The 24,492-nt window shown below is 50.7% G+C and overlaps 1 protein-coding gene across 2 annotated transcripts in view; it reads right to left on the reverse strand.

Moving 5' to 3' along the window:
- The window catches only part of LOC136624344 (zinc finger protein 665-like), a 30,250-nt gene extending 17,301 nt beyond the window's left edge, over positions 1-12,949 (reverse strand). Inside the window, exons 1-6 of one of the 2 annotated variants that reach the window (XM_066598279.1) lie at positions 12,893-12,949; positions 2,789-2,915; positions 2,232-2,411; positions 2,019-2,142; positions 1,872-1,936; positions 1,399-1,501 (exon numbers count right to left, since the gene is read on the reverse strand). In XM_066598279.1, coding sequence (XP_066454376.1) covers positions 1,399-1,501; positions 1,872-1,936; positions 2,019-2,142; positions 2,232-2,411; positions 2,789-2,866 — 550 coding nt within the window. In that variant the 5' untranslated portion in view covers positions 2,867-2,915; positions 12,893-12,949. Of the gene's footprint in view, positions 1-1,398; positions 1,502-1,871; positions 1,937-2,018; positions 2,143-2,231; positions 2,412-2,788; positions 3,177-12,892 lie in introns of those variants that run through there. The other variant, XM_066598280.1, reaches the window with a different exon arrangement.
- Positions 12,950-24,492: the final 11,543 nt, after the last annotated feature.

Genomic DNA, 24,492 nt, shown 5'->3' on the forward strand with positions numbered 1-24,492 from the left:
TGACTGCATCGTGAAAATTGTAGAAATGACCCCCCTCACCAAAGTGGTGCAGCTGTGGCCTTTTTCCACTTGGCCCACGTATAGATTTTTAGTCTAACAATACATTATACGGCACGTTACCTGGTAAAGTTATGATTTTTTGAAAGTGGGAGTACCGGAACTGCAGAATGTGTCCTGCACACGAACACATCAATGACCCTTGGTCATAAAAGACTTAATTAATATGAAACACCAGACAGTCCCAAACTGGAGAAAAAACGCGTACTCTATGATGCGTTTCAGACCAACACTTCATCCTCAGTCACAGTGCCTATCACATATGCCTATCTCCCCTGGACAACCATTTATACTAAGAGCATGACCAATGGAGTCACCCCACATCCTACAATCACAGATCCGTGGGCGGCCCATGTACCAGCAATATAGTAAGATACCTGCGTACAGAAATAATACCGTCCGGCAGGAGATTAATAAGACAACTACAAACATATCAAAGTCGTGTTTCTTCAGCCAAAATGTTTTTGGATACGTTAAATAATTTTCAAATTAAAGAATATATAAATTGTATTATCTGATTTGTGGTCTGTATGATCACATGTAATATGTGCAAGTTAGATTTACATACACTATGACTAAAGACTGAGTGTTGGTCCGAAAGGCAGACTCTTCTCTACATGTAGAAAAAAGGATAAAATAGGTCAGCACTTCCCAATATAAATCCATAGGTGCACGTTAAACCATGGCTGCAACATACAGTAGAAGCAGAAACCAAAAAACGTCAACAGCATTCATAATACATTTACCATCAGAGGTATACATACCTCTAATCAATACTCTAACCACATTAAATAATGCAAGGTTATTGCTATATAATTTGATCAAATTACATTGGCCCATCTACCAACGTCCAGATGCCTAAGTTTTCAGATGGGTCCTAACGCTAATACCAGATGGTTAATCTTAACCTGGGAAAGATCTGTGAAGGCAACCAAAACCTCACAATATTGTGAAGTTTTGGCTGCCTTCACCTGGTCGTGCACGCCCACCGCCCATTTACCTTCTGTCCCTCCTACTGGAGCATATGAATGGTATCCTACCTTGCCTGGTTTTATTTGTAGGCTTAGTCCTAAGAGAGGAGCATTCTGAGAGGTAGGTACCCATGTTTCCAAGGTTAAGATTAAACCACCTCGTATTGGCGTTAGTACCCATCTAAAAGTTTGGTCACCTGGATGTTGATAGATGGGCCAATGTAATATGATCAAATTATATATGAAGAACCTTGTATTATTTAATGTGGTTAGAGCATTGATTCTAGGTATGTATACCTCTGATAGTAAATGTATTATGAATGCTGTTGTCGTTTTTTGGTTTCTGCTTTTTCTCTGCATGTAGTCTCACCTGGGGGGTCATCTGTAGGGTCCTCCTCCTTACACGGTTCATCCCCCCTCACATGTGTCTCTGTAGCATCAATAGGGATCGGATCTTCCTCCAGTTTCACCAGCTGTGAAATAAATATTGTAAAAGTCATCACACAGTTGGAGAAGTCGTGTGGGAGGTTTTATATGGCCAGAAAAGGTCATTAATTAGTATGAGGAGCCGGAATGACATGACAGCAGTAGTGATCTGGGCCAAATAGCTGCAGGTCTCCTGTATAACTCTAACCTGTTGCTTCTTTATTCCAACCAGAAGTCTCCAGAACCAGAAAATAGTGATAAGATGCGGAGATCTAATGTCTGCGGTCGGCTGTAATCCTGCCATCTCCAGCTTTCTCATTACACAAGTATCACTCATATAATAAGACTGAACACAAGACCTTCCCAGCCATCCTACAGACCAGAAGGGAGATTTCATGAGACCTTCTCTCCATCTACCTGATCATCCTGTGGAAGAAGAGGCCGGGGACATCTCTCCGCTGCTGTTCTCTTACTGGATCTACCTGCAGAAAACACAGACAGCCACTGAATTCATTCTCTACATACAAATAATAAAGGCCGTGTGGATTTAGTCCTGTCTGTTACCTGGTGGTGGGGGGGGCTGGTGGTCCTCCATCATGACGTCCTTGTACAGATCCTTGTGTCCTTCTAAATACTCCCACTCCTCCATGGAGAAATAGACAGTGATGTCCTGACACCTTATAGGAACCTGACAACACAATGATATCGTCATCACCCAGACACGTTATACCGCCATAGCGTTACTGTATAATGTCCCAGCATTCCCAGCAGCGTCACCTCTCCAGTCAGCAGCTCAATCATCTTGTTGGTGAGTTCTAGGATCTTCTGCTCATTGAACTCCTCCAGTATTAGGGGGTGAGGTGGAGGCCCTGTGATTGGGCTCAGGGGTCTTCCCCATCCATCAGACACCGGGGCCTGACAGCCATCACTAGAAGTCTTCTTCACTACCGTGTAATCCTGTTTATAGGGAGACACATCCATAAATATCCCTGCAGACATTCCCAGAGTCCTTCATGTCTCCAGTAATGGCCAACAATTAGTAAGATTCTCCTCACATCTGTGTTCATCATCTCCGTTGTTCTACTCAGTCACAGGAGCAGAAGAACATAATGATCAGAGTTTTGGTTCTGTTTGAGGACAGACAATAATGACCCTCTACAACCTCCAATTGCCTTATAGTAGATCTGTTGGGTTTCTGTCATTCTACCAGAACAACCGGCTCTATTATTTTCCGGCATTTATGATGAATCGGCAGTAAATCCTCTGCCGTAGATGTGATCAGACTGACAGAGATAAGAATGATGGAACGTGACGTCATCCCCAGAATCTCTCACCTCTCCTGTAAGCCGGAAGAGTATCTCTAGGGTGAGGGTGAATATACTCTCCGCCATCTTGTCCCTCTTCCTATCCATCCTTGTCGGGTCAATCAGGAATATTATCTAAAGATATCAGCCGAGGATCCTGAATGGAGAGAAGACGAGACAATGTAAACCACCCCAAGTCTCTGGATTATAAGGCTAGGTTCACACGGGTGGACGGATTTCCAGCGGAATTCTCGCTAATTGGCCGCACTGAAAATCTGCCAGAATTCACTGGAAAACCGCAGCTGCAGGTTTTGAAGCAGCAAGCACCGCCAGCATTTCTGCTGTGGCCATTTCTCCCCATAGAGAGGAGAGAGGCCGCTGTAGAAAAAAAAAAGAAATTACATGCCGCATCTTTATTTTCCACATGATTTGGCTGTAGTGTGTGTATGAGATTTTTGCAAAACGTTGTCCACTTTGATGGCTAATCCCAAGATTAGGAGCCGCGTGTGGAATTTCCGTTCGGACAAGCTGCATGGAAATTCTGTTTTACTATTTGAACAACATGTTACATTCAGACACGTTAACATCTCATGTGCGGCGATGCCTTTTTTCAGAAAACACACATCGCAGTCACAGGCAAGAATGCAGGTTGTAAGTTCAGCATCGGTCTGAATTTACTGGATCAGTCTTGCATGCACCAATGTAAGTGCGGCCTAAGGCCTCATGTCCACGGGCAAAAGAAGAATTAAAATCCGCAGCAGATTTTAACTCTTCTCCTGCCCGCGGATCCGCACCCCATAGGGATGCATGGACCACCCGCGGGTAGATGAATACCCGCGGATGGTCAATAAAAGTGATTTTAAAAAAAAATGGAGCATGAAAAAATCTGGACCATGCTCCATTTTCGTGCGGGTCTCCCGCGGGGACGGTTCCCGCGGGCTTCTATTGAAGACAAAAATCGGAATTTACTCACCCGCTCTGTTTCTTCTCTTCGCCGCGGCGCCATCTTCTCTCCGTCGCGGCTGGATCTTTTTTCTTCGGGCCGGCGCATGCGCGGGGCATGTCACCGACGTCATCCTGCGCATCCGCCGGGCCGAAGAAAGAAGATCCGGCAGCGACGCAGAGAAGATGACGCCGCAGCGAAGGAAGGATCCGGAGCGGGCGGGAGGTAAGTTTATTCTTATTTTCAGCGCTCATGTCCGCGGGGCAGGAGGGACCGCCTGCGGATTCTCCATGGAGAATCCGGAGTGGGCCTGATTTTCCCCGTGGACATGAGGCCTAAGGATACATGCGCACAGACGTTTACAAAGTTGCGCCCGAGATCCTCAGCACTTGGCCATCCCACCCATGTGCATCCGATGTGCGGGACACCACACAGTGACAGGTACTGCTCTCAGCTGAGATTCGGACAAGAACGGGACATGCTGAAATTTATTTTTACTTGGACTGTTCGTCCGGATAAACAAAAAAGTCTAAGGGAATTTCCCCCTCTCAGATGTGCACGTACCTTAAAGATGATTAACACAATTGTTCTGTACTGGACAGGAGGGGAGAGGATAAGGGACGATACCTAGCGATCCCACCTCAGTCCTCGATCACTCTAGCGGTATTGCAAGCTTGGAGTCGTTAGAATACAGGCTGATTTGTACGCAGCTTTCCCAACCTTCGGCATGCGAAGCGAAAGCTCAAATCACCAACCTGATCCATTCTAACGCCCTGCAGAGCCCTACAATGCCCATACACCAGTGTCTTATCAGTAAACTGGAACCCGGTTTATGAATTATGAATGCAAACATCAGAGTATTACGGTTCGTTTTTAAAATGGACAAGGTTGAACTGATAAATTGCAGATTTATTCTAGAAAAGGTCTAGCAGTGCAATATATAAAAAATGTACAAAGGTATACAAGAAAAAAAAGGTTGTTGCCTGGGAGAATACAGAATACAGTATAATACACACTCAGTAGATTTAAAATAAACAGGAGAAATTAAAAGAAAGTTAGATTTTGGGATACACGGCCCAAAGGGGTCTGGGTTGCGAAAATCCAGATCATAGGGACACCAATATACCGAAGTATAGCTCCGTGCATCAACGATTGGACCTGTGAGGTCTCACATTTTAAGGGGTCCCTGAGTACACACCTCCTCCCCGCCCCCTCCGAGGTCATACAAGGAAGGGAGGCTCTGTAGGAACTCTGAAAAATCGTAATTCTTTATTTTCAGTCATATCTCGGCAGGAGGCGCTCCGATTGTGAAGATATGCCCGCCATATTTCTTGTCATGACTTTATCTGCGCGTAATTATCCAACATGTGGCAGAAATCATAACAAGGTATGGAGTTAAGTAGTTGGAGAGCGGTCCTGAGCGCTTACCGCACTGTGAGTGGATGTGTTTTGTCCAGCTGGGCCGCCTGATTCTGAAAATATGATTCATATTGGGGTCGGACCTTCATACACCCAAATATTCCTTATCAGAAGATCCCCTTCTGGTATGGATTGGGGGCTCCAGAGTGTCTGTGTGAACCATTTAAGGTGTCCCTCCACACCAGCATGGGGTCAACTTAGCATCTCCTTGCCATTAGCCAGTTCATGGCCAGTGGGACAAGGATCTCCTGTCCTCTTGTATATCAAAGGCTTATCAGATACAGAGGAGGAAGGGAGATAAGAACATTGTAATTTATCCAGCTTCTCCCAGGGCCAGACAAATGCTAGTTACTACATCCCATGGGAGCAGGCATAGGACCAAGGCTCATATATGTCTGACAGCCTGAGGTCTCTACTTCACAATATATACCTACCTACCTACCTATCCATCAAAGTACATTCAAGGGGGAGAGGATGTCAGCTCACCTTTCCAGTGCCCTGAATGGCAGCTGATTGATACTGGACAGCTGGGGGGACACTTTCTCAATCTCTTTATATGACAATAACTCAGTATATAATGAGATTTTTACCGCAGGGTTTATTAACCTGAACTTGGAGCCTTATAGGGACCTATGATTTGAATTCTGGTCAGTAAAGCCCATGGTTGGACCGGAAACCACGTCCGTATCACAGACGTGGAAATGTGTCCATAATACACTCATTTGAAACTTGCCTTAAAGGGGTTTTGTCACCAAAAATTACTAACTTCTAGACCTGACATAAAATACAAAATAGGGTATACTTGCCCCTCTTCGGCCCCCTGGGCTGAAGCTGAGTGGCTACCACTGCCCAGCACTGGCCTTTGGTTGTAAGTCTTGCAAAAACCCAGGTGACTGCTGCAGCCAATCAGAGACTACAGCATCATCGTCCAAAACTCCTAGGATCATGCCACCCAGGGTATTAGTACTGATGCCAGGAGTTCAACCTCTGATTGAAAACAGCAGTCACCTGACTTCCGCCATTGGCTGAGGAGAAGCGAGTATACTTTATTTTAGGGATGCTCAGCAGCTAGAAAATGGGCACAGAGCTATGGTCACGTGCATTCTGATAATGTGTGAAGTGCTTTTTTTGCACACATAAGTGCGCAAAAAAAAACCCACTCGTCTGACTGAGCCCTTAGGGAGGTTTTACACGGAATGACGTGAGGCGTCAGGAGCAGCGGCACGAGACGGAGGCACAAGCGGGGGGCTGAAGGGGACAGCGGAGCAGCTCAGCAGCCGATACCGGCGCCGAAGCAGGTGCGGGGCAGCAAGGAGAGACCGGAGCGCAGTAGCCGGCGCCAAGAGGCCACCAGGAGTCCAGCGCCAGCAGTAACGGAGGGGACCAGAATGGAGCAGCTGAGACAGGAGGGCAGAGTGAGCGGCCGCCGGGACAGCGGGTGACGTCACCAGGAGGAGTGGAGGAGCTGATAAGTATCTTCTGTGTGTGTTTGTGAGCTAAGTGTGTGTTTTCTGTGTATCTGGTTAGTTGTGTCTTCTGTGTGTGTGTGTGTGTCTGGGGGTCTAAGTGTTTGTGAGGGGGAAAAAAAATAAAAAATTTGTGACCGGTTGCGCATAAGTGTCAGCGGGTAAGAGGTTGCGCGAGTGCGGCAGCGTGTGAGCGGTTGCAGCAGCGTGTGAGCAGTTGAGCGGTTGCAGCAGCGTGTGAGCAGTTGAGCGCGGTTGCAGCAGCGGGTCAGCGCGGTTGCAGCAGCGGGTCAGCGCGGTTGCAGCAGCGGGTCAGCGCGGTTGCAGCAGCGGGTCAGCGCGGTTGCAGCAGCGGGTCAGCGCGGTTGCAGCAGCGGGTCAGCGCGGTTGCAGCACCGGGTCAGCGCGGTTGCAGCAGCGGGTCAGCGCGGTTGCAGCACCGGGTCAGCGCGGTTGCAGCACCGGGTCAGCGCGGTTGCAGCACCGGGTCAGCGCGGTTGCAGCACCGGGTCAGCGCGGTTGCAGCACCGGGTCAGCGCGGTTGCAGCACCGGGTCAGCGCGGCTGCAGCACCGGGTCAGCGCGGCTGCAGCAGCGGGCCAGCGGCTGCAGCAGCGGGTCAGCGGTTGAGCGGTTGCAGCAGCGTGTGAGCGGAGTGTGAACAAGTCTATCTTCACTACTTCCACAAGTAGATTGTAGATCCCCATTAGGAAGAAGCTCCATGCCTGGCAATGTCATCCAGTGTGCTACTTGTGCAATGTATGCGCTCCTTCATCAGCCGATCAAGGGTGCATACTGTTGCGCAAGATGCGTGCACGTCGCACATTTAGAAGCCCAAATTCTGGATCTAAATCAGCAGCTGGCAACAGTGAGAGCCATTGACATCATGGAAAGGAGTTTGGTGCTCACTGAGCAGACACTCGCTGGGGTAGAGGCGGGGGCGGACGATAGTACGGAAGTGCAGGGGGAGCAGGCAGTCAGCTGGGTGTCAGATAGAAGGAGGCGTAGAGGGAATAGATCCAGGGAGGTTGGTCCTGAACTGGCACAACCCAACATGTCTGCAATGTTGGCAGATGAGGGCGATGCCATTACAGAGCCAGCACCGCTGCAGCACGAGATGCCCTCTGAACGCCAGGGGGATGACTGCTCCAGTGAGACGGGGAGTGCAGGGCAGGCTAGACAGGTTCTAGTGGTGGGGGACTCAATTATTAGGGGGACAGATAGGGCAATCTGCCATAAAGACCGGGATCGTCGAAAGGTGTGTTGTCTTCCTGGCGCTCGAGTTCGACACATCGCGGATCGGATTGACAGATTACTGGGAGGGGCAGGTGAGGATCCAGCGGTCATGGTGCACGTTGGCACCAATGAACAAGTTAGAGGTCAATGGAGGGCCCTCAAAAATGATTTCAGGGACCTAGGGTCCAAGCTCAGGGCGAGGACCTCCAGGGTAGTTTTCTCGGAAATACTACCTGCACCTAAAGCCACGCTAGAAAGGCAGCAGGATCTTAGGGAGGTAAACAAGTGGCTCCGGAGTTGGTGTAAGAAGGAGGGATTTGGGTTCCTGGAGAACTTGGCTGACTTTGCTGTCGGCTACAGGCTCTACCGTAGGGACGGGCTGCATCTTAATGGGGAGGGTGCAGCTGTGCTGGGGGATAAGATGGCTAGAAGGCTGGAGGAGTGTTTAAACTAGGGACTGGGGGGGAGGGTAAAATGAGAAATAGTGGGGTAGCCAGTGTAACTAGCGATCTGGGTCCAAGCAAAGGGAATGGGGGTCGAGCAGGGGGTGGGGTTAGTACAGTTAGAACTGACAGATCAGCCATAAGTACGAATAGCAACAAAACGAATTTAAAAAACAAAAAAAATGATATAAATTGTATGACCACGAATGCACGAAGTCTGATTGGTAAAGTGGGTGAGCTTGAAGCGAGAATGACTGATGAAAACTATGATATAGTCGGAATTACGGAAACATGGCTTGATGATAAGTGCGATTGGGCGGTGAATTTGCAGGGGTACAATCTCTTCAGAAGAGACCGAAGGAACCAGAAAGGGGGAGGGGTATGTCTGTACGTCAAATCGAACTTGAAGCCGAGGCTACGGGAGGATATAGGGGTAGGAGACGAACAGGTGGAATCTCTGTGGGTAGAAATACAGGGAGGAAAAAAATAACAAAATCCTGATAGGGGTCTTCTATAGACCCCCAAAGCAACAGAAGAAACTGAAAACTTACTACTAAGGCAGATAGAAGAGGTGTCAAAGCGCAATGAAGTAATTATCATGGGGGACTTTAGTTATCCAGATATAACATGGGAGAAGGAAACCTGCAAATCTCACAGGGGGGGATAAGTTCTTGAGAGTAATTAAAGACAATTACCTGAACCAACTTGTGCAGGAACCAACAATAGGGAGGGCCACTCTGGACCTAGTACTAACTAACAAACCAGACCGAATAAAGGGGGTACAGGTTGAGGGGCACTTGGGGAACAGTGACCACAATATAATCAACTTCCAGCTGTCATTCAATAAGAAGCCTTATCAAGGAGCGACAAAGAAACTAAACTTTAGTAAAGCAAAATTTGATGAGCTTAGAACTACTATCGGTAACATTAATTGGGACAACATCCTCAAAAATATCAGTACAGAGGACATATGGGAAAAGTTTAAAAGGATCCTAATCACCTCATGTGAGCAGTTCATTCCCTTTAAAAATAAAAGAAACTCAACAAAAAGGAAACCAATGTGGCTCGACAAGACGGTAAGAGGGGCAATAAACGAAAAAAAGAAAGCGTTCAAACTACTAAAGCAAGAAGGCAGCGAAGAAGCGCTAAAATCATACAGGGAAAAAAACAAAATATGCAAAGATACGATCAAAACTGCCAAGGAGGAAGCAGAAAGACGGATCGCCAAAGAGAGCAAAAACAACCCGAAGCTATTTTTCAACTATATCAACAGCAAAAGGATTTGCAGGGAGAGCGCTGGCCCTTTAAAAAACAATGCAGGAGAAATCATTGATGATGACGAAGGGAAAGCAAATCTACTAAACAGTTTCTTCTCAAGTGTATTCACAAACGAAAAGGAAATGCCACACGAGATGCAGGGGAATAAAACGAACCCCTCACAAAATATCTCATACCTAACGCAGGAGGAGGTGCGGAAGCGTCTAAAGAAAACTAAAATTGATAAATCGCCAGGCCCAGATGGATTACACCCAAGGATACTAAGGGAACTAAGTGACGAGATAGCTAGGCCACTATACCTAATATTTCTGGACACTATCAAGACCGGTGTAGTACCATTGGATTGGCGCATTGCCAACGTGGTTCCAATTTACAAAAAAGGGAGCAAAAGTGAGCCTGGTAACTACAGGCCAGTAAGTCTCACTTCAGTAACGGGAAACATTTTCGAGGGGATTCTGAGAGACGCCATCGATGAGTACCTTAAGGAGAATAAGGGAATAACTCCTCACCAGCATGGATTCATGAAGGGTCGCTCATGTCAGACAAATCTGATCAGTTTCTACGATGAAGTAAGCTCTAAGCTAGACCAGGGAGAATCTATTGATCTCGTATATCTGGACTTCTCTAAAGCATTTGACACCGTGCCACATAATAGGCTAATATACAAAATGAGGCAGCTCGGACTGGGCGAAAACGTGTGTAAGTGGGTAAAAAATTGGCTCAATGATAGAAAGCAGAGGGTGGTAATAAATGGCTCATACTCTGATTGGACCACAGTCGCTAGCGGGGTGCCACAGGGTTCAGTATTAGGCCCCACTCTGTTCAACATATTTATCAATGACCTGATAGAGGGGCTGCACAGCAAAATATCAATATTTGCAGATGACACAAAATTATACAATATAATTAATGGAACGGAGGACAATGTGCGGCTACAAATGGACCGAGATAAGCTGGGGGCTTGGGCAGAAAAATGGCAAATGAAGTTCAATGTTGAAAAATGTAAGACTATGCACATGGGCAGGAGGAACGGATGTCACCAATATTCACTTAATGGGGTACCGCTGGGGAAAAGTGATATGGAAAAGGATCTGGGGGTATTAGTGGATAATAGACTAAACTGGAGTAACCAATGCCAGTCAGCTGCTGCAAAGGCAAATAAAGTCTTGGGGTGCATTAAAAGAGGTATAGGGGTGAAGGATGAGAACATTATCCTCCCACTATATAAGGCACTTGTCAGGCCTCACATGGAATACTGCGTACAATTCTGGTCACCGGTGCTCAGGAAAGATGTCACAGTGCTTGAGGGGGTTCAAAGAAGGGCAACTAAACTAATACATGGAATGACGGGACTGGAATACCCAGAGAGGCATCAAAATTGGGACTATTTACTCTAGAAAAAAGAAGGTTAAGAGGCGACCAAATAACCATGTATAAGTGCATGAGGGGACAATACAAGGATCTCTCCCGTGATCTGTTTACACCCAGGACCATGACGGTAACAAGAGGACATCCGCTATGATTAGAGGAAAGTAGGTTTCATCACCAACATAGAAGGGGTTCTTTACTGTAAGAGCAGTTAGACTGTGGAACTCTCTACCAGAGAAAGTGGTGATGGCAAAATCCATAGAGGAGTTTAAAAGGGGACTTGATGTCTTTCTGGAGAGGAAGGATATTATAGGATATAAATCTTAGGTTAACTGTCAATCCGGGTGTATAGGAAGGTAGGAACTATTAGGGGTTGATCCAGGGAACAGTCTGATTGCCATTAGGGAGTCGGGAAGGAATTTTTTCCCCAAAAGGGCTAATTGGCTTCTGGCCTTGGGGTTTTTTGCCTTCCTCTGGATCAACACAGGAGGATAAACAGGCTGAACTAGATGGACATTGTCTTCATTCAGCCTTACATACTATGTTACTATGTTGGGTGCTTAAGCCTGTGCTTTCACACTTTTTTTTTTTGAATGAATGGAGGCGGAGTGCGCCGGAAATTTCTTCTTGCTGCCTCCATCACTGTGAACAGGCAGTCACTCATAGATGAACCACTGCCTGTTTACTTGGGCCGTTTGTCATCGGGCTTTTATGCCTGGATAAAATGAACAACTAACAAGACACAAATGAATTCCCATTTATCGTCCAATCGTTGGCCGTCTTTACACTGAATGACCGTCGTTCAGTATCACATGTTCCACCAACTGACTGAAGGATAAGGCGGCCTTCACACTGCAGGAAACACTGCGGAGATTCCACAAGGCGAGAGAATCAGATTTTACAAATCTCCTCCACACAAAGCAGAAGTTTTCTGCTTCGGATGCGCAAGAAATATGCGTCTGCAGCGCGACTATTTATGTTGTGGGAACTGAGCGGAAATGGAGCCGATGTTCAGCATAGAGATCATAACAAAGTGCAGCAAAATCCGTAAATACCCTTTAATTGCGGATTTTGAAGTTATTCTGCTGAAAAAAATACGTCGCTCCTGCTAGAAAATCTGTGTTTGTTTGAAAATAAAGTTTGTCCGTGTGACCGCAGTGCCGGAACTACCGGATCACAAAAAGGTAACGTAGCAACAGAAACCCTGCGCATAAGAACACAAGTACAAATACAAAGTGCGCAATACAAAACAGCCAATCCCACAAGGATCGTTACCTCCGCCCACTTGGAGAAACACAACAGAAATTCTGCAACTCAAATGTCGCGTGTGAAGATAACCTAATCATTCCGTGTAAAAGAGCCTTTATTACATCCCGTGTGATACAATTACTGGAGGGAATAAGGAGAGTTCGGACAGGAAATTAACATGTAAATGTTGGGTTCCCCGTTTTTGTGCGGATGGAACAGGAGATGAACTGATTCTCACGGCCGTCACTTAATGTTGCATCTTCACACAACCGCTCCGGGTAATCGGGCCGCGGCGGTGATGTATGAAGCAGTAAGTCTAGAGCTTACACAACTTCGGGTTGATGGAGCAAAAGCTGATGTGCTGCAGGCGATGTGACTGAGCCCCATTACCGTCTGTTTAGTCGCACCTGAAACGCTGCAAAACCCTTATTTCTATTCGTATATTCTAGCGATACAATTGTGCCCAATTCAGAATTTGGGATCGCGGGCCGCATCCTGCCAAGGGATTGACTTACAGCTGATCTAGGATTTAGGGGGTTCTTGATCTTGGAACCCCTCTTCCCCCAAAAAGTAAGTGCCATTGCCTTTTTCTGCATGCTGCCTTTTTTTTAACATATGTTGTCTACACCTTTTTAAAATTTTGTTTCCAGACTCCCCAGAGGAGCGTTACCTGGCCGCTAATCTCCTGCACCTCCCCGGGGTCTCCACAAGGGGAAGCTGTGACCCCCACATACCTCCACCTGCAGCCGGACAGGAGCCGAGGGGTTGTTTGTGCTAACAGGACCTGTGATGATGTCACCGTCATGTGATCAGTGTGTGGGAGGAGACAAGGGGTCACATGACCAGGTCTCTCTCTGCTCAGTGGATGCAGGACTCTGCTGTGTGAGGATGTATTCAGAGAGTGGATGGAGCGGAGCCGAGTGCGTGTGAGACGGAGGAGCAGAGCTGAGTATGTGTGAGATGGAGGAGCGGAGCCGAGCGTGTGTGAGACGGAGGAGCGGAGCCGAGCGTGCGTGAGACGGAGGAGCGGAGCCGAGCGTGCGTGAGACGGAGGAGCGGAGCCGAGCGTGCGTGAGACGGAGGAGCGGAGCCGAGCGTGTGTGAGACGGAGGAGCGGAGCCGAGCGTGCGTGAGACGGAGGAGCGGAGCCGAGCGTGCGTGAGACGGAGGAGCGGAGCCGAGCGTGTGTGAGACGGAGGAGCGGAGCCGAGCGTGTGTGAGACGGAGGAGCGGAGCCGAGCGTGTGTGAGACGGAGGAGCGGAGCCGAGCGTGCGTGAGACGGAGGAGCGGAGCCGAGCGTGCGTGAGACGGAGGAGCGGAGCCGAGCGTGCGTGAGACGGAGGAGCGGAGCTGAGTGTGCGCGAGACGGAGGAGCGGAGCCGAGCGTGCGTGAGACGGAGGAGCGGAGCCGAGCGTGTGTGAGACGGAGGAGCGGAGCCGAGCGTGTGTGAGACGGAGGAGCGGAGCCGAGCGTGTGTGAGACGGAGGAGCGGAGCCGAGCGTGTGTGAGACGGAGGAGCGGAGCCGAGCGTGTGTGAGACGGAGGAGCGGAGCCGAGCGTGTGTGAGACGGAGGAGCGGAGCCGAGCGTGTGTGAGACGGAGGAGCGGAGCCGAGCGTGTGTGAGACGGAGGAGCGGAGCCGAGCGTGTGTGAGACGGAGGAGCGGAGCCGAGCGTGTGTGTGAAATGGAGGAGCGGAGTTGCGTGTGTGTGAGGCCTCCCTCACACAGGGCGTTTGCAGAAACGCAGCGTTTTTCAACGCTGCGTTACTGCAGATTCCGCCCCGTTTCAGCAGCACTGGCATACTTTATGCCAGCGTTTTGGCTGCGTTTTTAGCTCAGCTGAAAACGCAGCCAAGAATGCTGAAAAGAAAAAAAAAAAAGCTATACTCACCTAGAAGCTGCAGTCCGGGTCGCGGCCGCTGGTCTCTGCCGCTGATCCGGGCTTCCTCGGCACCCCAAAGTCTATTGCCAGAGGCCAGGTTTGAGAACCTGGCCTCCGGCAATAGAGTGCTGTGATTGGTTGTCGGTGCTTGCTCGATGCCCAATCACAGCCCTTCATTGACTGTCTCAGCCAATCAGAGCTTGCCGGCGCTGATTGGCTGAGACAGTCAATGAAGGGCTGTGATTGGGCATCGAGCAAGCACCGACAACCAATCACAGCACTCTATTGCCGGAGGCCAGGTTCTCAAACCTGGCCTCCGGCAATAGACTTTGGGGTGCCGAGGAAGTCCGGATCAGCGGCAGAGACCAGCGGCCGTGACCCGGACTGCAGCGGCTAGGTGAGTATTACTTTCTTTTTTTTCTCTAGCCCGCTGGGACTGATTTTCGGGGTAGGGCTTCTATTACAAGCCCTCACCCCGAAAATCGGCGAGCGGTTAACGCTGCCAAATACGCGGCAACACTTGGTGCGGGAAATGTGGGAGCAGAGCCGAGCGTGTGTGAGACGGAGAAGCAGAGCCGAGGGTGTGGGAAATGTGGGAGCAGAGCCGAGCGTGTGTGAGGCGTGGGAGCAGAGCCGAGCGTGTGTGAGGCGTGGGAGCAGAGCCGAGCGTGTGTGAGGCGTGGGAGCAGAGCCGAGCGTGTGTGAGGCGGAGGAGCAGAGCCGAGCGTGTGTGAGGCGGAGGAGCAGAGCCGAGCGTGTGTGGGGCGGAGGAGCCGAGCCGAGCGTGTGTGGGGCGGAGGAGCCGAGCCGAGCTTGTGTGGGGCGGAGGAGCCGAGCCGAGCTTGTGTGGGGCGGAGGAGCCGAGCCGAGCTTGTGTGGGGCGGAGGAGCCGAGCCGAGCTTGTGTGAGGCAGAGGAGCCGAGCGTGTGTGAGATGGAGGAGCCGAGCGTGTGTGAGGCGGAGGAGCCGAGCCGAGCGTGTGTGAGGCGGAGGAGCGCAGCCGAGTGTGTGTGAGGCGGAGGAGCAGAGCCGAGCTTGTGTGGGGCGGAGGAGCCGAGCCGAGCTTGTGTGGGGCGGAGGAGCCGAGCCGAGCTTGTGTGAGGCAGAGGAGCCGAGCGTGTGTGAGATGGAGGAGCCGAGCGTGTGTGAGGCGTGGGAGCAGAGCCGAGCGTGTGTGAGGCGGAGGAGCAGAGCCGAGCGTGTGTGAGGCGGGGGAGCAGAGCCGAGCGTGTGTGGGGCGGAGGAGCCGAGCCGAGCGTGTGTGGGGCGGAGGAGCCGAGCCGAGCTTGTGTGGGGCGGAGGAGCCGAGCCGAGCTTGTGTGAGGCAGAGGAGCCGAGCGTGTGTGAGATGGAGGAGCCGAGCGTGTGTGAGGCGGAGGAGCCGAGCCGAGCGTGTGTGAGGCGGAGGAGCGCAGCCGAGTGTGTGTGAGATGGAGGAGCGGAGTTGCATGTGTGTGAGACAGAGGAGCGGAGCCGTACGTGTGTGAGACGGAGCAGCGGAGCCGAGCGCGTGCGAGACGGAGCAGCGGAGCCAAGCGCGTGTGGGGCGGAGGAGCCGAGCCGAGCTTGAGTGAGGCGGAGGAGCCGAGCCGAGCGTGTGTGAGATGGAGGAGCCGAGCCGAGCGTGTGTGAGGCGGAGGAGCGCAGCCGAGTGTGTGTGAGAAGGAGGAGCGGAGTTGCGTGTGCGTGAGACGGAGCAGCGGAGCCGAGCGCGTGCGTGAGACGGAGCAGCGGAGCCGAGCGCGTGCGTGAGACGGAGCAGCGGAGCCGAGCGCGTGCGTGAGACGGAGCAGCGGAGCCGAGCGCGTGCGTGAGACGGAGCAGCGGAGCCGAGTGCGTGCGTGAGACGGAGCAGCGGAGCCGAGCGCGTGCGAGACGGAGCAGCGGAGCCGAGCGCGTGCGAGACGGAGCAGTGGAGCCGAGCGCGTGCGAGACGGAGCTCGTGCGAGGCTGAGCAGCGGAGCTCGTGCGAGGCGGAGCAGCGGAGCTGAGCTCGTGCGAGATGGAGCAGCGGAGCTGAGCTCGTGCGAGACGGAGCAGCGCAGCGGAGCTCGTGCGAGACGGAGCAGCGCAGCGGAGCTCGTGCGAGACGGAGCAGCGCAGCGGAGCTCGTGCGAGACGGAGCAGCGCAGCGGAGCTCGTGCGAGACGGAGCAGCGCAGCTCGTGCGAGGCGGAGCAGCGCAGCTCGTGCGAGGCGGAGCAGCGCAGCTCGTGCGAGGCGAAGCAGCGGAGCTCGTGCGAGACGGAGCAGCGGAGCTCGTGCGAGACGGAGCAGCGGAGCTCGTGCGAGACGGAGCAGCGGAGCTCGTGCGAGACGGAGCAGCGGAGCTCGTGCGAGACGGAGCAGAGGAGCGCGTGCGAGACGGAGGAGCGGAGCCGAGCACGTGCGAGACGGAGGAGCGGAGCCGAGCGCGTGCGAGACGGAGGAGCGGAGCCGAGCGCGTGCGAGACGGAGGAGCGGAGCCGAGCGCGTGCGAGACGGAGGAGCGGAGCCGTGTGTGTGTGAGACGGAGGAGGAGAGCCGTGTGTGTGTGATATGAAGGACAGAGCTGAGTGAGAATCTTCACGTGTGTAATGTACATTTTAGGAGCTGTGTATGTAGGTATTACGTGCAGGGAGCCACATATGTTTGTAATGTACATGGAGGGGGACGTATATGTGTGCAATGTATACGTATGGGGCTATATAGGTTTGTAATGTACAAGCAGCGGGTCATAAGTGTTTCTAATATACAAAGAGGGGGTTGTATATGTGTGTAATGAAGACGTACGGGTCATATATGAGGGGTTGCTGATAAGTCTTTGGCTTTGTGTTCTTTTTTTGTTTCTATGGTAACGAATATTACATCACATGAAAGCCTTATGTGTCTAATATATGTTTTCAAAATTTTGTGTTTGTAGCTTATGGAAACAGTGATCTAGGCACGCGGGAAAACAAAATGGCGGAGTCTAAGGCGATATTCACAGCAAATGAAAGCAGAGGAGTGATAAAATTCTTGTTTCTGCAAGGAAAGTCCGCGAAGGATATTCATGGTGATGTCGCAGATATTGGAGGATCAATGCCCTTCATATTCTACAGGTAAGAACTGGGTTGCCAAATTTAAAACGGGCCACTTCAGCACCAATGATGAGGAACGTCCTGGACGACCGAGAGAGGTTGTTGTTCCGGAGATCGTCAATGCTGTACACAACCTCATACTGGAGAATCGGCGAATTTCAGCCAAAGGTATAGCAGACATCATGGGGATTTCTGGTGAACGTGTTTGTGTCATTATCCATGAACATTTGAACATGAAGAAGCTATCTGCAAAGTGGGTCCCCAAATGTTCGACAACAGATCAGAAAAGCATGCGAGTCGAAACTTCCCGGTCCATTTGTCAGCGTTTCCGGACTGATATGAACTTCCTGGATCGACTGGTCACCATGGATGAGACCTAGATTTATTTGTATGACCCTGAAACCAAGGAGCAGTCAAAAGAGTGGAGGCACAGTGATTCTCCTCGCCCAAAGATGTTCAGCCACTAAGGTGATGGCGTCTGTGTTCTGGGATAAGGAGGGCGTGCTGCTAGTGTACTACCTTCAAAATGGTTCCATTATTAATGCAAGGTATTACACCTTCACTTCCCACAGATATCCACTGAGTCAAAGTCCTTACCCTGATCAATAGAGACCAAGGTACCCTTCCCTCGATTAGAGTGAGACAGTAGTTGTACTCCTGCCTGGCATAAATTCTGACTGATCAGTGTGTATGATGTGACTAAGGGCCCTATTAATACGCATTTCCAGAACCTTAGCCAAGATTTTAATGTCGTTATTGAGTAGGGAGATAGGCTGGTACAAGCCACAGTCTCCTGGGACTTTGGAAATCAAGACTATCAAAGCATCATGCATAGTTGGTGGTAGAACCCCCTCCCGAAGGATATTGTTGAATAACACAAGGAGTTTTGAAGCTATAAATTCTGTATTTTTTTTTATACCATTCCATCGGCAGCCTGTCGGGGTCTGGGGATTTCCTGTTTGGGAAAGATTGGATATCCTCTACAATCTCCTCCTGCTCCAAATCACCATCCAGCAATCTCACACTAGTCCAGGGTAATGTCAGGAATGTAATAGTGTCAAGGTAGAACTTCAGGGCTTCATTGAGGCAAACGAGCTGAGAGGCATACACATTTACATAAAAGGCAACAAATACATTATTGATGAGCTCAGGGTCAGTGACCATGGCCCCAGATGCATGCTGGATTCCTACAATTGGGGGAATAACATTTTTCTCGCTGGCGAGATAGGCTAATAGTCGACCATTTTTATCCCCCCTGATCAAAGACTCTATGCTGGGAGCACACGAGTCTTTTCTTGATATAATCAAGCAGTAGTAACTTATATTCTCTCCTCAGACAGTTAAGTTGGGTTGAGTTTTTTCCATAGCGCTTTCACAAGGTGCCGGGGGGGCCATATAGGCGGAGGGTGTAATTGAAGTATAGAGAAACATATTCAGAAGTAGAGACGTCACTTAGCGAGAGCTATTTTGTACCACAGAGGAGTTCTCTCAAGACTTCCACCGCTGCTTCATCACTGAGCTCCCGTACCTAGCAGAGTGCGGGGTGTGGATCATCGTGAGCTTGTCGCGCTAGCAGCAACGCACTCCCCAGTTTATAGTTTCAAGATTAGAACACTGCAGCAGGAATATTGTGTAGAATGTTGTTTCAGCAAGAATCCACTAAGTGGCAGTAGAGTACAGTAACAGTCCTGCACACATTAGACAGCAGCTGTATCTCGCTTCTCCCTCTGGTCCAGAGTGGTTCTCCTTTCTATCCTTGACTCCACGCTTCTGCCTAGTTGGGTGAATAAGAGGGGGCTGCAGGTGGGTAGATGAGGGGGGAGGGCAGACATGTGGCTTCACTTGTGGTGGAATTATAGCATTTATTAGGACACTTCTTGTTTTCTTATTTCTTCACACTCTCTGTATCTCTTCTCTCTCCTTCTCCTCTCCCCCCTCATACCTCCCTTCCCCTACTCTCCCTGTGGAGTGAAGAGCTGGTGTCTCCCTGCCTACCAAGATGGTGTCAGGCAGATAGTGCAGTGGTGTCAGCACGGCTGTGCAGGCCAGCAGCAGGGAAGAGCCAGCACTGAAACACGGGCCTGGGGAGGGGGGTTGCAGCTTGAGAGCAGCCGGCAAAGTGTCTGTCAGGGCTGCGTGCCACTCACCCAGCCATTGCTGCAGGAGTAGAGTGGAGGGAGCAGTGCACAGCTACTGCGCCTCCTGGAGTCTTAGGTCAGTCTCTCTCGCAGCCCGGGGCTTTCCACTGGGCACAGGCATCCGGTAATCCAGCCCACAGATCCACTGGCTTCAGCAGGCCTCACCAGGGCTCACAGTATCCATCCACAGTAAGACTGCAGAAGGTCCTAAAAGGTCTTTAATTGTTCCTCAATGGCAGGGGAGATGGTACAGGTTGGCAGAGCAGGGTCCATTTTCAAGCAGGATTATAGGGTTTTTTCACGGGCTAGATGGAGGAGCATTTTCCCATGAGTCTTGTCTCTCTGCCAGCTAGGTCACGCCCCCGACACCACAACTTTAATGTCTTTCTCTTATTTTATCCCTAGACGTTTCGCACAGACTCAGAGGCACCACCAGTCCCTATAGGGCTAATTGATAAAAATTAACCAGCTCTGAGGGACCCCCCCCCCCCATCAGAGCCACACTCATTCGAATGAGGGGAGATGGTGTGATATCCTCACCATGACTCCTCTTCAACCAAATTAGAACTGACTCCAAGGACCTCCCACCTGCCACAACGAGCATGACGTGAATCCTCAAGCCTACAAAGCTTCCCACATCAATAAAACTCTTAATCCCCTCCTACATATCAATCCCCACTGAATTCAAATAGACATCGTCGTTCAGCCAGTACTTTCCGTGTCCTGACTTTAAACCTGCATGCCTAATTGCCACTTCCCCATTAAAGCAATAAAAGCAGAAATCACTCGATTAATATTCATAGAATCATAGAATGGTAGAGTTGAAAGGAACATCCAGGGCTATCTGTTCCAACCCCCTGCTCAATGCAGGATTCACTAAATCATCCCAGACAGATATTTGTCCAGCCTTTGTTTGAACAATTACATTGAAGGAGAACTCACTACCTCCTGTGGTAACTGTAAATGATCGAGCATGCTCGTTCGAGCATTAACATACTCGAAAGTACTCTTGAGGTGCTCGAGAAAATTTCACCCTCTCCTCCCCACATGTTTAGCGGCTTTCTTTTAGCCAATGAACATGCAGGGAAGGCTTTGGCACCTACCGAAATGACGTGCCAACCCTGTGCACGTTTATAGCAGTGATTGGCTGGCTGGTTCAGGTGACCTAGGATCATAAAAACTCAGGTCACCTGATGCTCGTCTCACACGGAGGCTGGATTAGCTAAGGACAGAGCTGCTGTGAATGAGGGAAAGTGTTAGTGTAGGTTAGAAGGAGCGTTTAGGCAGGGATCCATCTGCAAAGAACCCAACAGTCTTTTTCAGAACTACAATTCCACTTTTGTGCATCATCAGTTTGGCTGTCTGGGACCAGTAGTGCGCACAAAGCATTCACAAGCATACTGGCTGTATACTGCATACTGTTACCGCTTCTATACAGTATACTGCTACTGATGTACACAGACTATATAGGAACTAACAAAACTCATTTTTCATTTTTTTTATTTGTTTTTGGTTGAAAGCATTTGCATAATAGACCTAAGTGTGTGTCCTGTTGATCCACACTATATAACAAGACTGTACACATTTTACACTGTCTATTTTTGGCTTAAAGCATACGCAAAATACCTTGCAGCTTGCGTAGCATTTTGACACAGTGCATTATACAACATGATCAACACTAGGGGTAAGGGTCGAGGACGTGGAAGTAGGCGTCCGAATGAGGATGTGGGCAGAGGCTGAGGTCCTGGGCGGAGTGAAGCAGTGCCTGCTGCTGAGGGAGAAGTAGAACGGCGCATATCTATGCTCCCTAGCTTCATCCCACAGTTTGCAGGTCTGCATGCTACACCATTATTAAAACCACAACAGTGCGATCAGGTGATGACGTGGATAGCAGATAACACATCCGGTAATTTATCCGCCACCCAGTCTTCCACGCAGTCCATTCACGCTAGCCAAGGGACTGCACCTCTGAATCCTCATGCTGATCCTCCTTCCTCCCAGCCTGGTCACTCCAGGAAAAGGAGAGATTCAGAACAGGCATACTCGCAGGAACTGTTCTCAGGTCCCTTCCCTGAGTTGCAAACAATGGTTCATGAGCCACCAGAGGAGTTTGTCGTGACCAAGGCCCAAAATTTGGACCTTTCACAATCTCAGGGTGATGGGGGTGGGGACTTCCAAGTAGTGTCTCAAGAGGCATTTGTTGATGAGGATGATGATAAGACACAGTTTTCTGTCAGTGAGATTGTTGTTAGGGCAGTAAGTCTAAGGGAGGAGCAGACTCAGGATTCAGAGGAAGAGCTGGTGGATGATGAGGTGACTGACCCGACCTGGGTTGGTAAGCCTACGGAAGATAGCGCTTCAGAGGGGGAGGCAAGTGCCGCACCAAGATCAGCAGGGGAGCCACCAATACCAGCCTGACCACCACCAGCATGCGCAGGCATATGATAGCTAAGCATCTGACGAGGTTGAACGAAGGCCATTCACCACTGCCTCTTCCCCTATGTCACATGGTGGCACTGAGATGCCATCCCCCTCCCAGGACGCAGGCACGAGCATCTCCAGCCTGCACCCACCCCTTCACCTGCACGGTCATCCACTGCCTCCACCAATGTGTCCCAGCGCAGCATTCAGCTGTCCATAGCACATACATTAGAGCACAGGTGCAAATATGCAGCCACCCACCCGCATGCACAATCGTTAAACATGCATATCTAAAAAACTGCTGAGCCTGGAGATGCTGCCATATAGGCTGATAGAAACTGAGGCTTTCCGCAACCTCATGGCGGCGGCCATCCCTCGCTACTCGGTCTGCAGTCACCACTATTTTTACTGCTGTGCCGTCCCCGCACTACACCAGCATGTGTCATGGAATATCAACCGTGCCCTCACCAAGGCGGTTACTGGGAAGGTCCACTTAACCACTGATAAGTGAACAAGTGCTGGCGGGCAGGGACACTACATCTCCCTGACGGCACATTGAGTTAACCTGGTGGAGGCCTGGACCATGTCTGACCCTGGGTCCGCTCACATGCTACCCACACCAAGGATTGCGGGTCCTACCTCAGTCATGGTTTCTCCAGCTTATTATGCCACCTCCTCCAACCCCCCTCCTCTTTCTCCTCCTCCTCCTCCTCCACCTCTTAATTACCATCTGTGAGCACGTCACCTTCAGTCGGTAGCTTGACGCGGTGCAGCACTACTGTGAGGAAGCATCAACAGGCCATGCTGAAGCTCCTGAGCTTAGGTGACAAGAGGCACACCACCAAAGAGCTGCTACAGGTTTTGACGGAGCAGACAAATCTGTGGCTTTCGCTGCTGAACCTCCAACCAGGCATGGTCGTGTGTGACAATGAGTGTAACCTGGTGGCGGCTCAGCAGCTTGGCAGACTAACATATGTGCCATGCCTTTGTGTTCAGTCTGGTGGTTCAGCGCTTTCTTAAAAACTACCCCAATTTGTTCGAGCTGCTCAGCAAGGTGCGTTGTGTGTGCACAAATTTAAAAAAATCCACCACAGATGCTGCCACCCTCAGGACACTGCAACAGCGCTTCCAGTTGCCAGTTCACCGACTGCTGTGCAACGTGCCCATGCACTGGAATTCAACTTGGCACATGTTGGCCAGGGTTTACGAGCAGCGTAGAGCCATTGTTGAATACCAGCTGCAACTTGCCCTTCGGAGTGGTAGTCAGCCTCCACACTTCTTCACAGAGGAGTGGGCATGGATATCTGACATCTGTCAGGTGTTAGGAAACTTTGAGGAGTCAACACAATTATCAGCATAACCATCCCGCTGCTTTGCCTGCTGAGAAGTTCGCTGCTAAGCATTAAGGCCGACACTTTGGAGATAGAACAGGAGATGGGGGATGACAATACTTCGCTTGATAGCCAGACCACCCTCAGGTCTGTTTCTCAGCGCATATTGAAGGCGGAGGGGGAAGAGACTGCTGCCCACACCGCATAGGCTACCCATGCTACTTCCTTCACATCTGTTCAGCGTGTATGGGCTGAAGAAGAGAAGGAGACTGGGAGTTATCCTCCTAGTGAGGACAGCAATGTGTTGCGTACTGGGACTCTGGCACACATGGCTGACTTCATGTTAAGCTGCCTTTACCGTTAGACTCATTCTGGCCAACACGGATTACTGGGTGTTCACCCTTCTTGACCCACGGTATAAGGAGAACCTTTCCACTCTCATTCCCGAAGAGGAAAGGAGTACAAGAGTGATGCAATACCACAAGGCCCTGGTGGAAAAGCTGATACTAAAGTTCCCATCTGACAACGCTAGCGGTAGCGGACATATTTCAGTGGACCAACTAGCAGGGGAGACGAGGGGAACAGGCAACATGTCCAGCGCAGGCAGGGGAACACTCTCCTGTGTCACAACTCCCCAGTCTAGACTGAGCAGGAGGGAACAGTCTAAAAAGATGGTGAGAGAGAACATAGCTGACCGTACCGACGTCCTCCGTGATCCCTCTGCTCCATACAGCTATTGGGTGTCAAAGCTGGACATGTGGCATGAACTTGCGCTGTACGCCTTGGAGGTGCTAGCCTGCCCTGCCCTGCTGCTAGCATGTTATCAGAGAGGGTGTGTAGTGCTGCTGGGGGCATAACATTATGACTGCCAGGAGAATCGCTGGGGGGAAGGGGAAGCATTATGACTGCCGGGAGAATTGCTGGGGGGGGGGGAGGGGAGGCATTATGACTGCCGGGAGAATCACTGGGGGGGAAGGGGAGGCATTATGACTGCCCGTAGAATCACTGGGGGGTAAGGGGGGCATTATGACTGCCGGGAGAATTGCTGGGGTGGAGGGGGGGCATTATGACTGCTGGGAGAACCACTGTGGTGGAAAGGCAATATGACTGCTGGGGGACCACTGGGGAGGGGGGCATTATGACTGCTGGGGGAACCACTGGGGGGCATTATTACTACTGGGAGAACTGCTTGGGGGGGAGGGGGTATTATTATTGCTGGGGGACCCCTGGGGGTGGCATTGTGACTGCTGGGGGACAACTAGGGGGGTATTATGACTGCTGGGGGGAGGGGGGCATTATTACTGCTGGGGGACCGCTGGGGGGGCATTATTACTGTTGGAGGACTGCTGGGGGACCGCTGGGGGGCATTATTACTGCTGGGGGTCGGCTGGGGTATGTCACTCTTATTACTGCTGGGGGTCCGCTGGGGTATGTCACTATTATTACTGCTGGGGGGCCGCTGGGGGGTATCACTATTATTACTGCTGGAGGGCCGCTGTAG

This window comes from Eleutherodactylus coqui, chromosome 4, assembly GCF_035609145.1.
Source record: "Eleutherodactylus coqui strain aEleCoq1 chromosome 4, aEleCoq1.hap1, whole genome shotgun sequence".
NCBI lineage: Eukaryota > Metazoa > Chordata > Amphibia > Anura > Eleutherodactylidae > Eleutherodactylus > Eleutherodactylus coqui.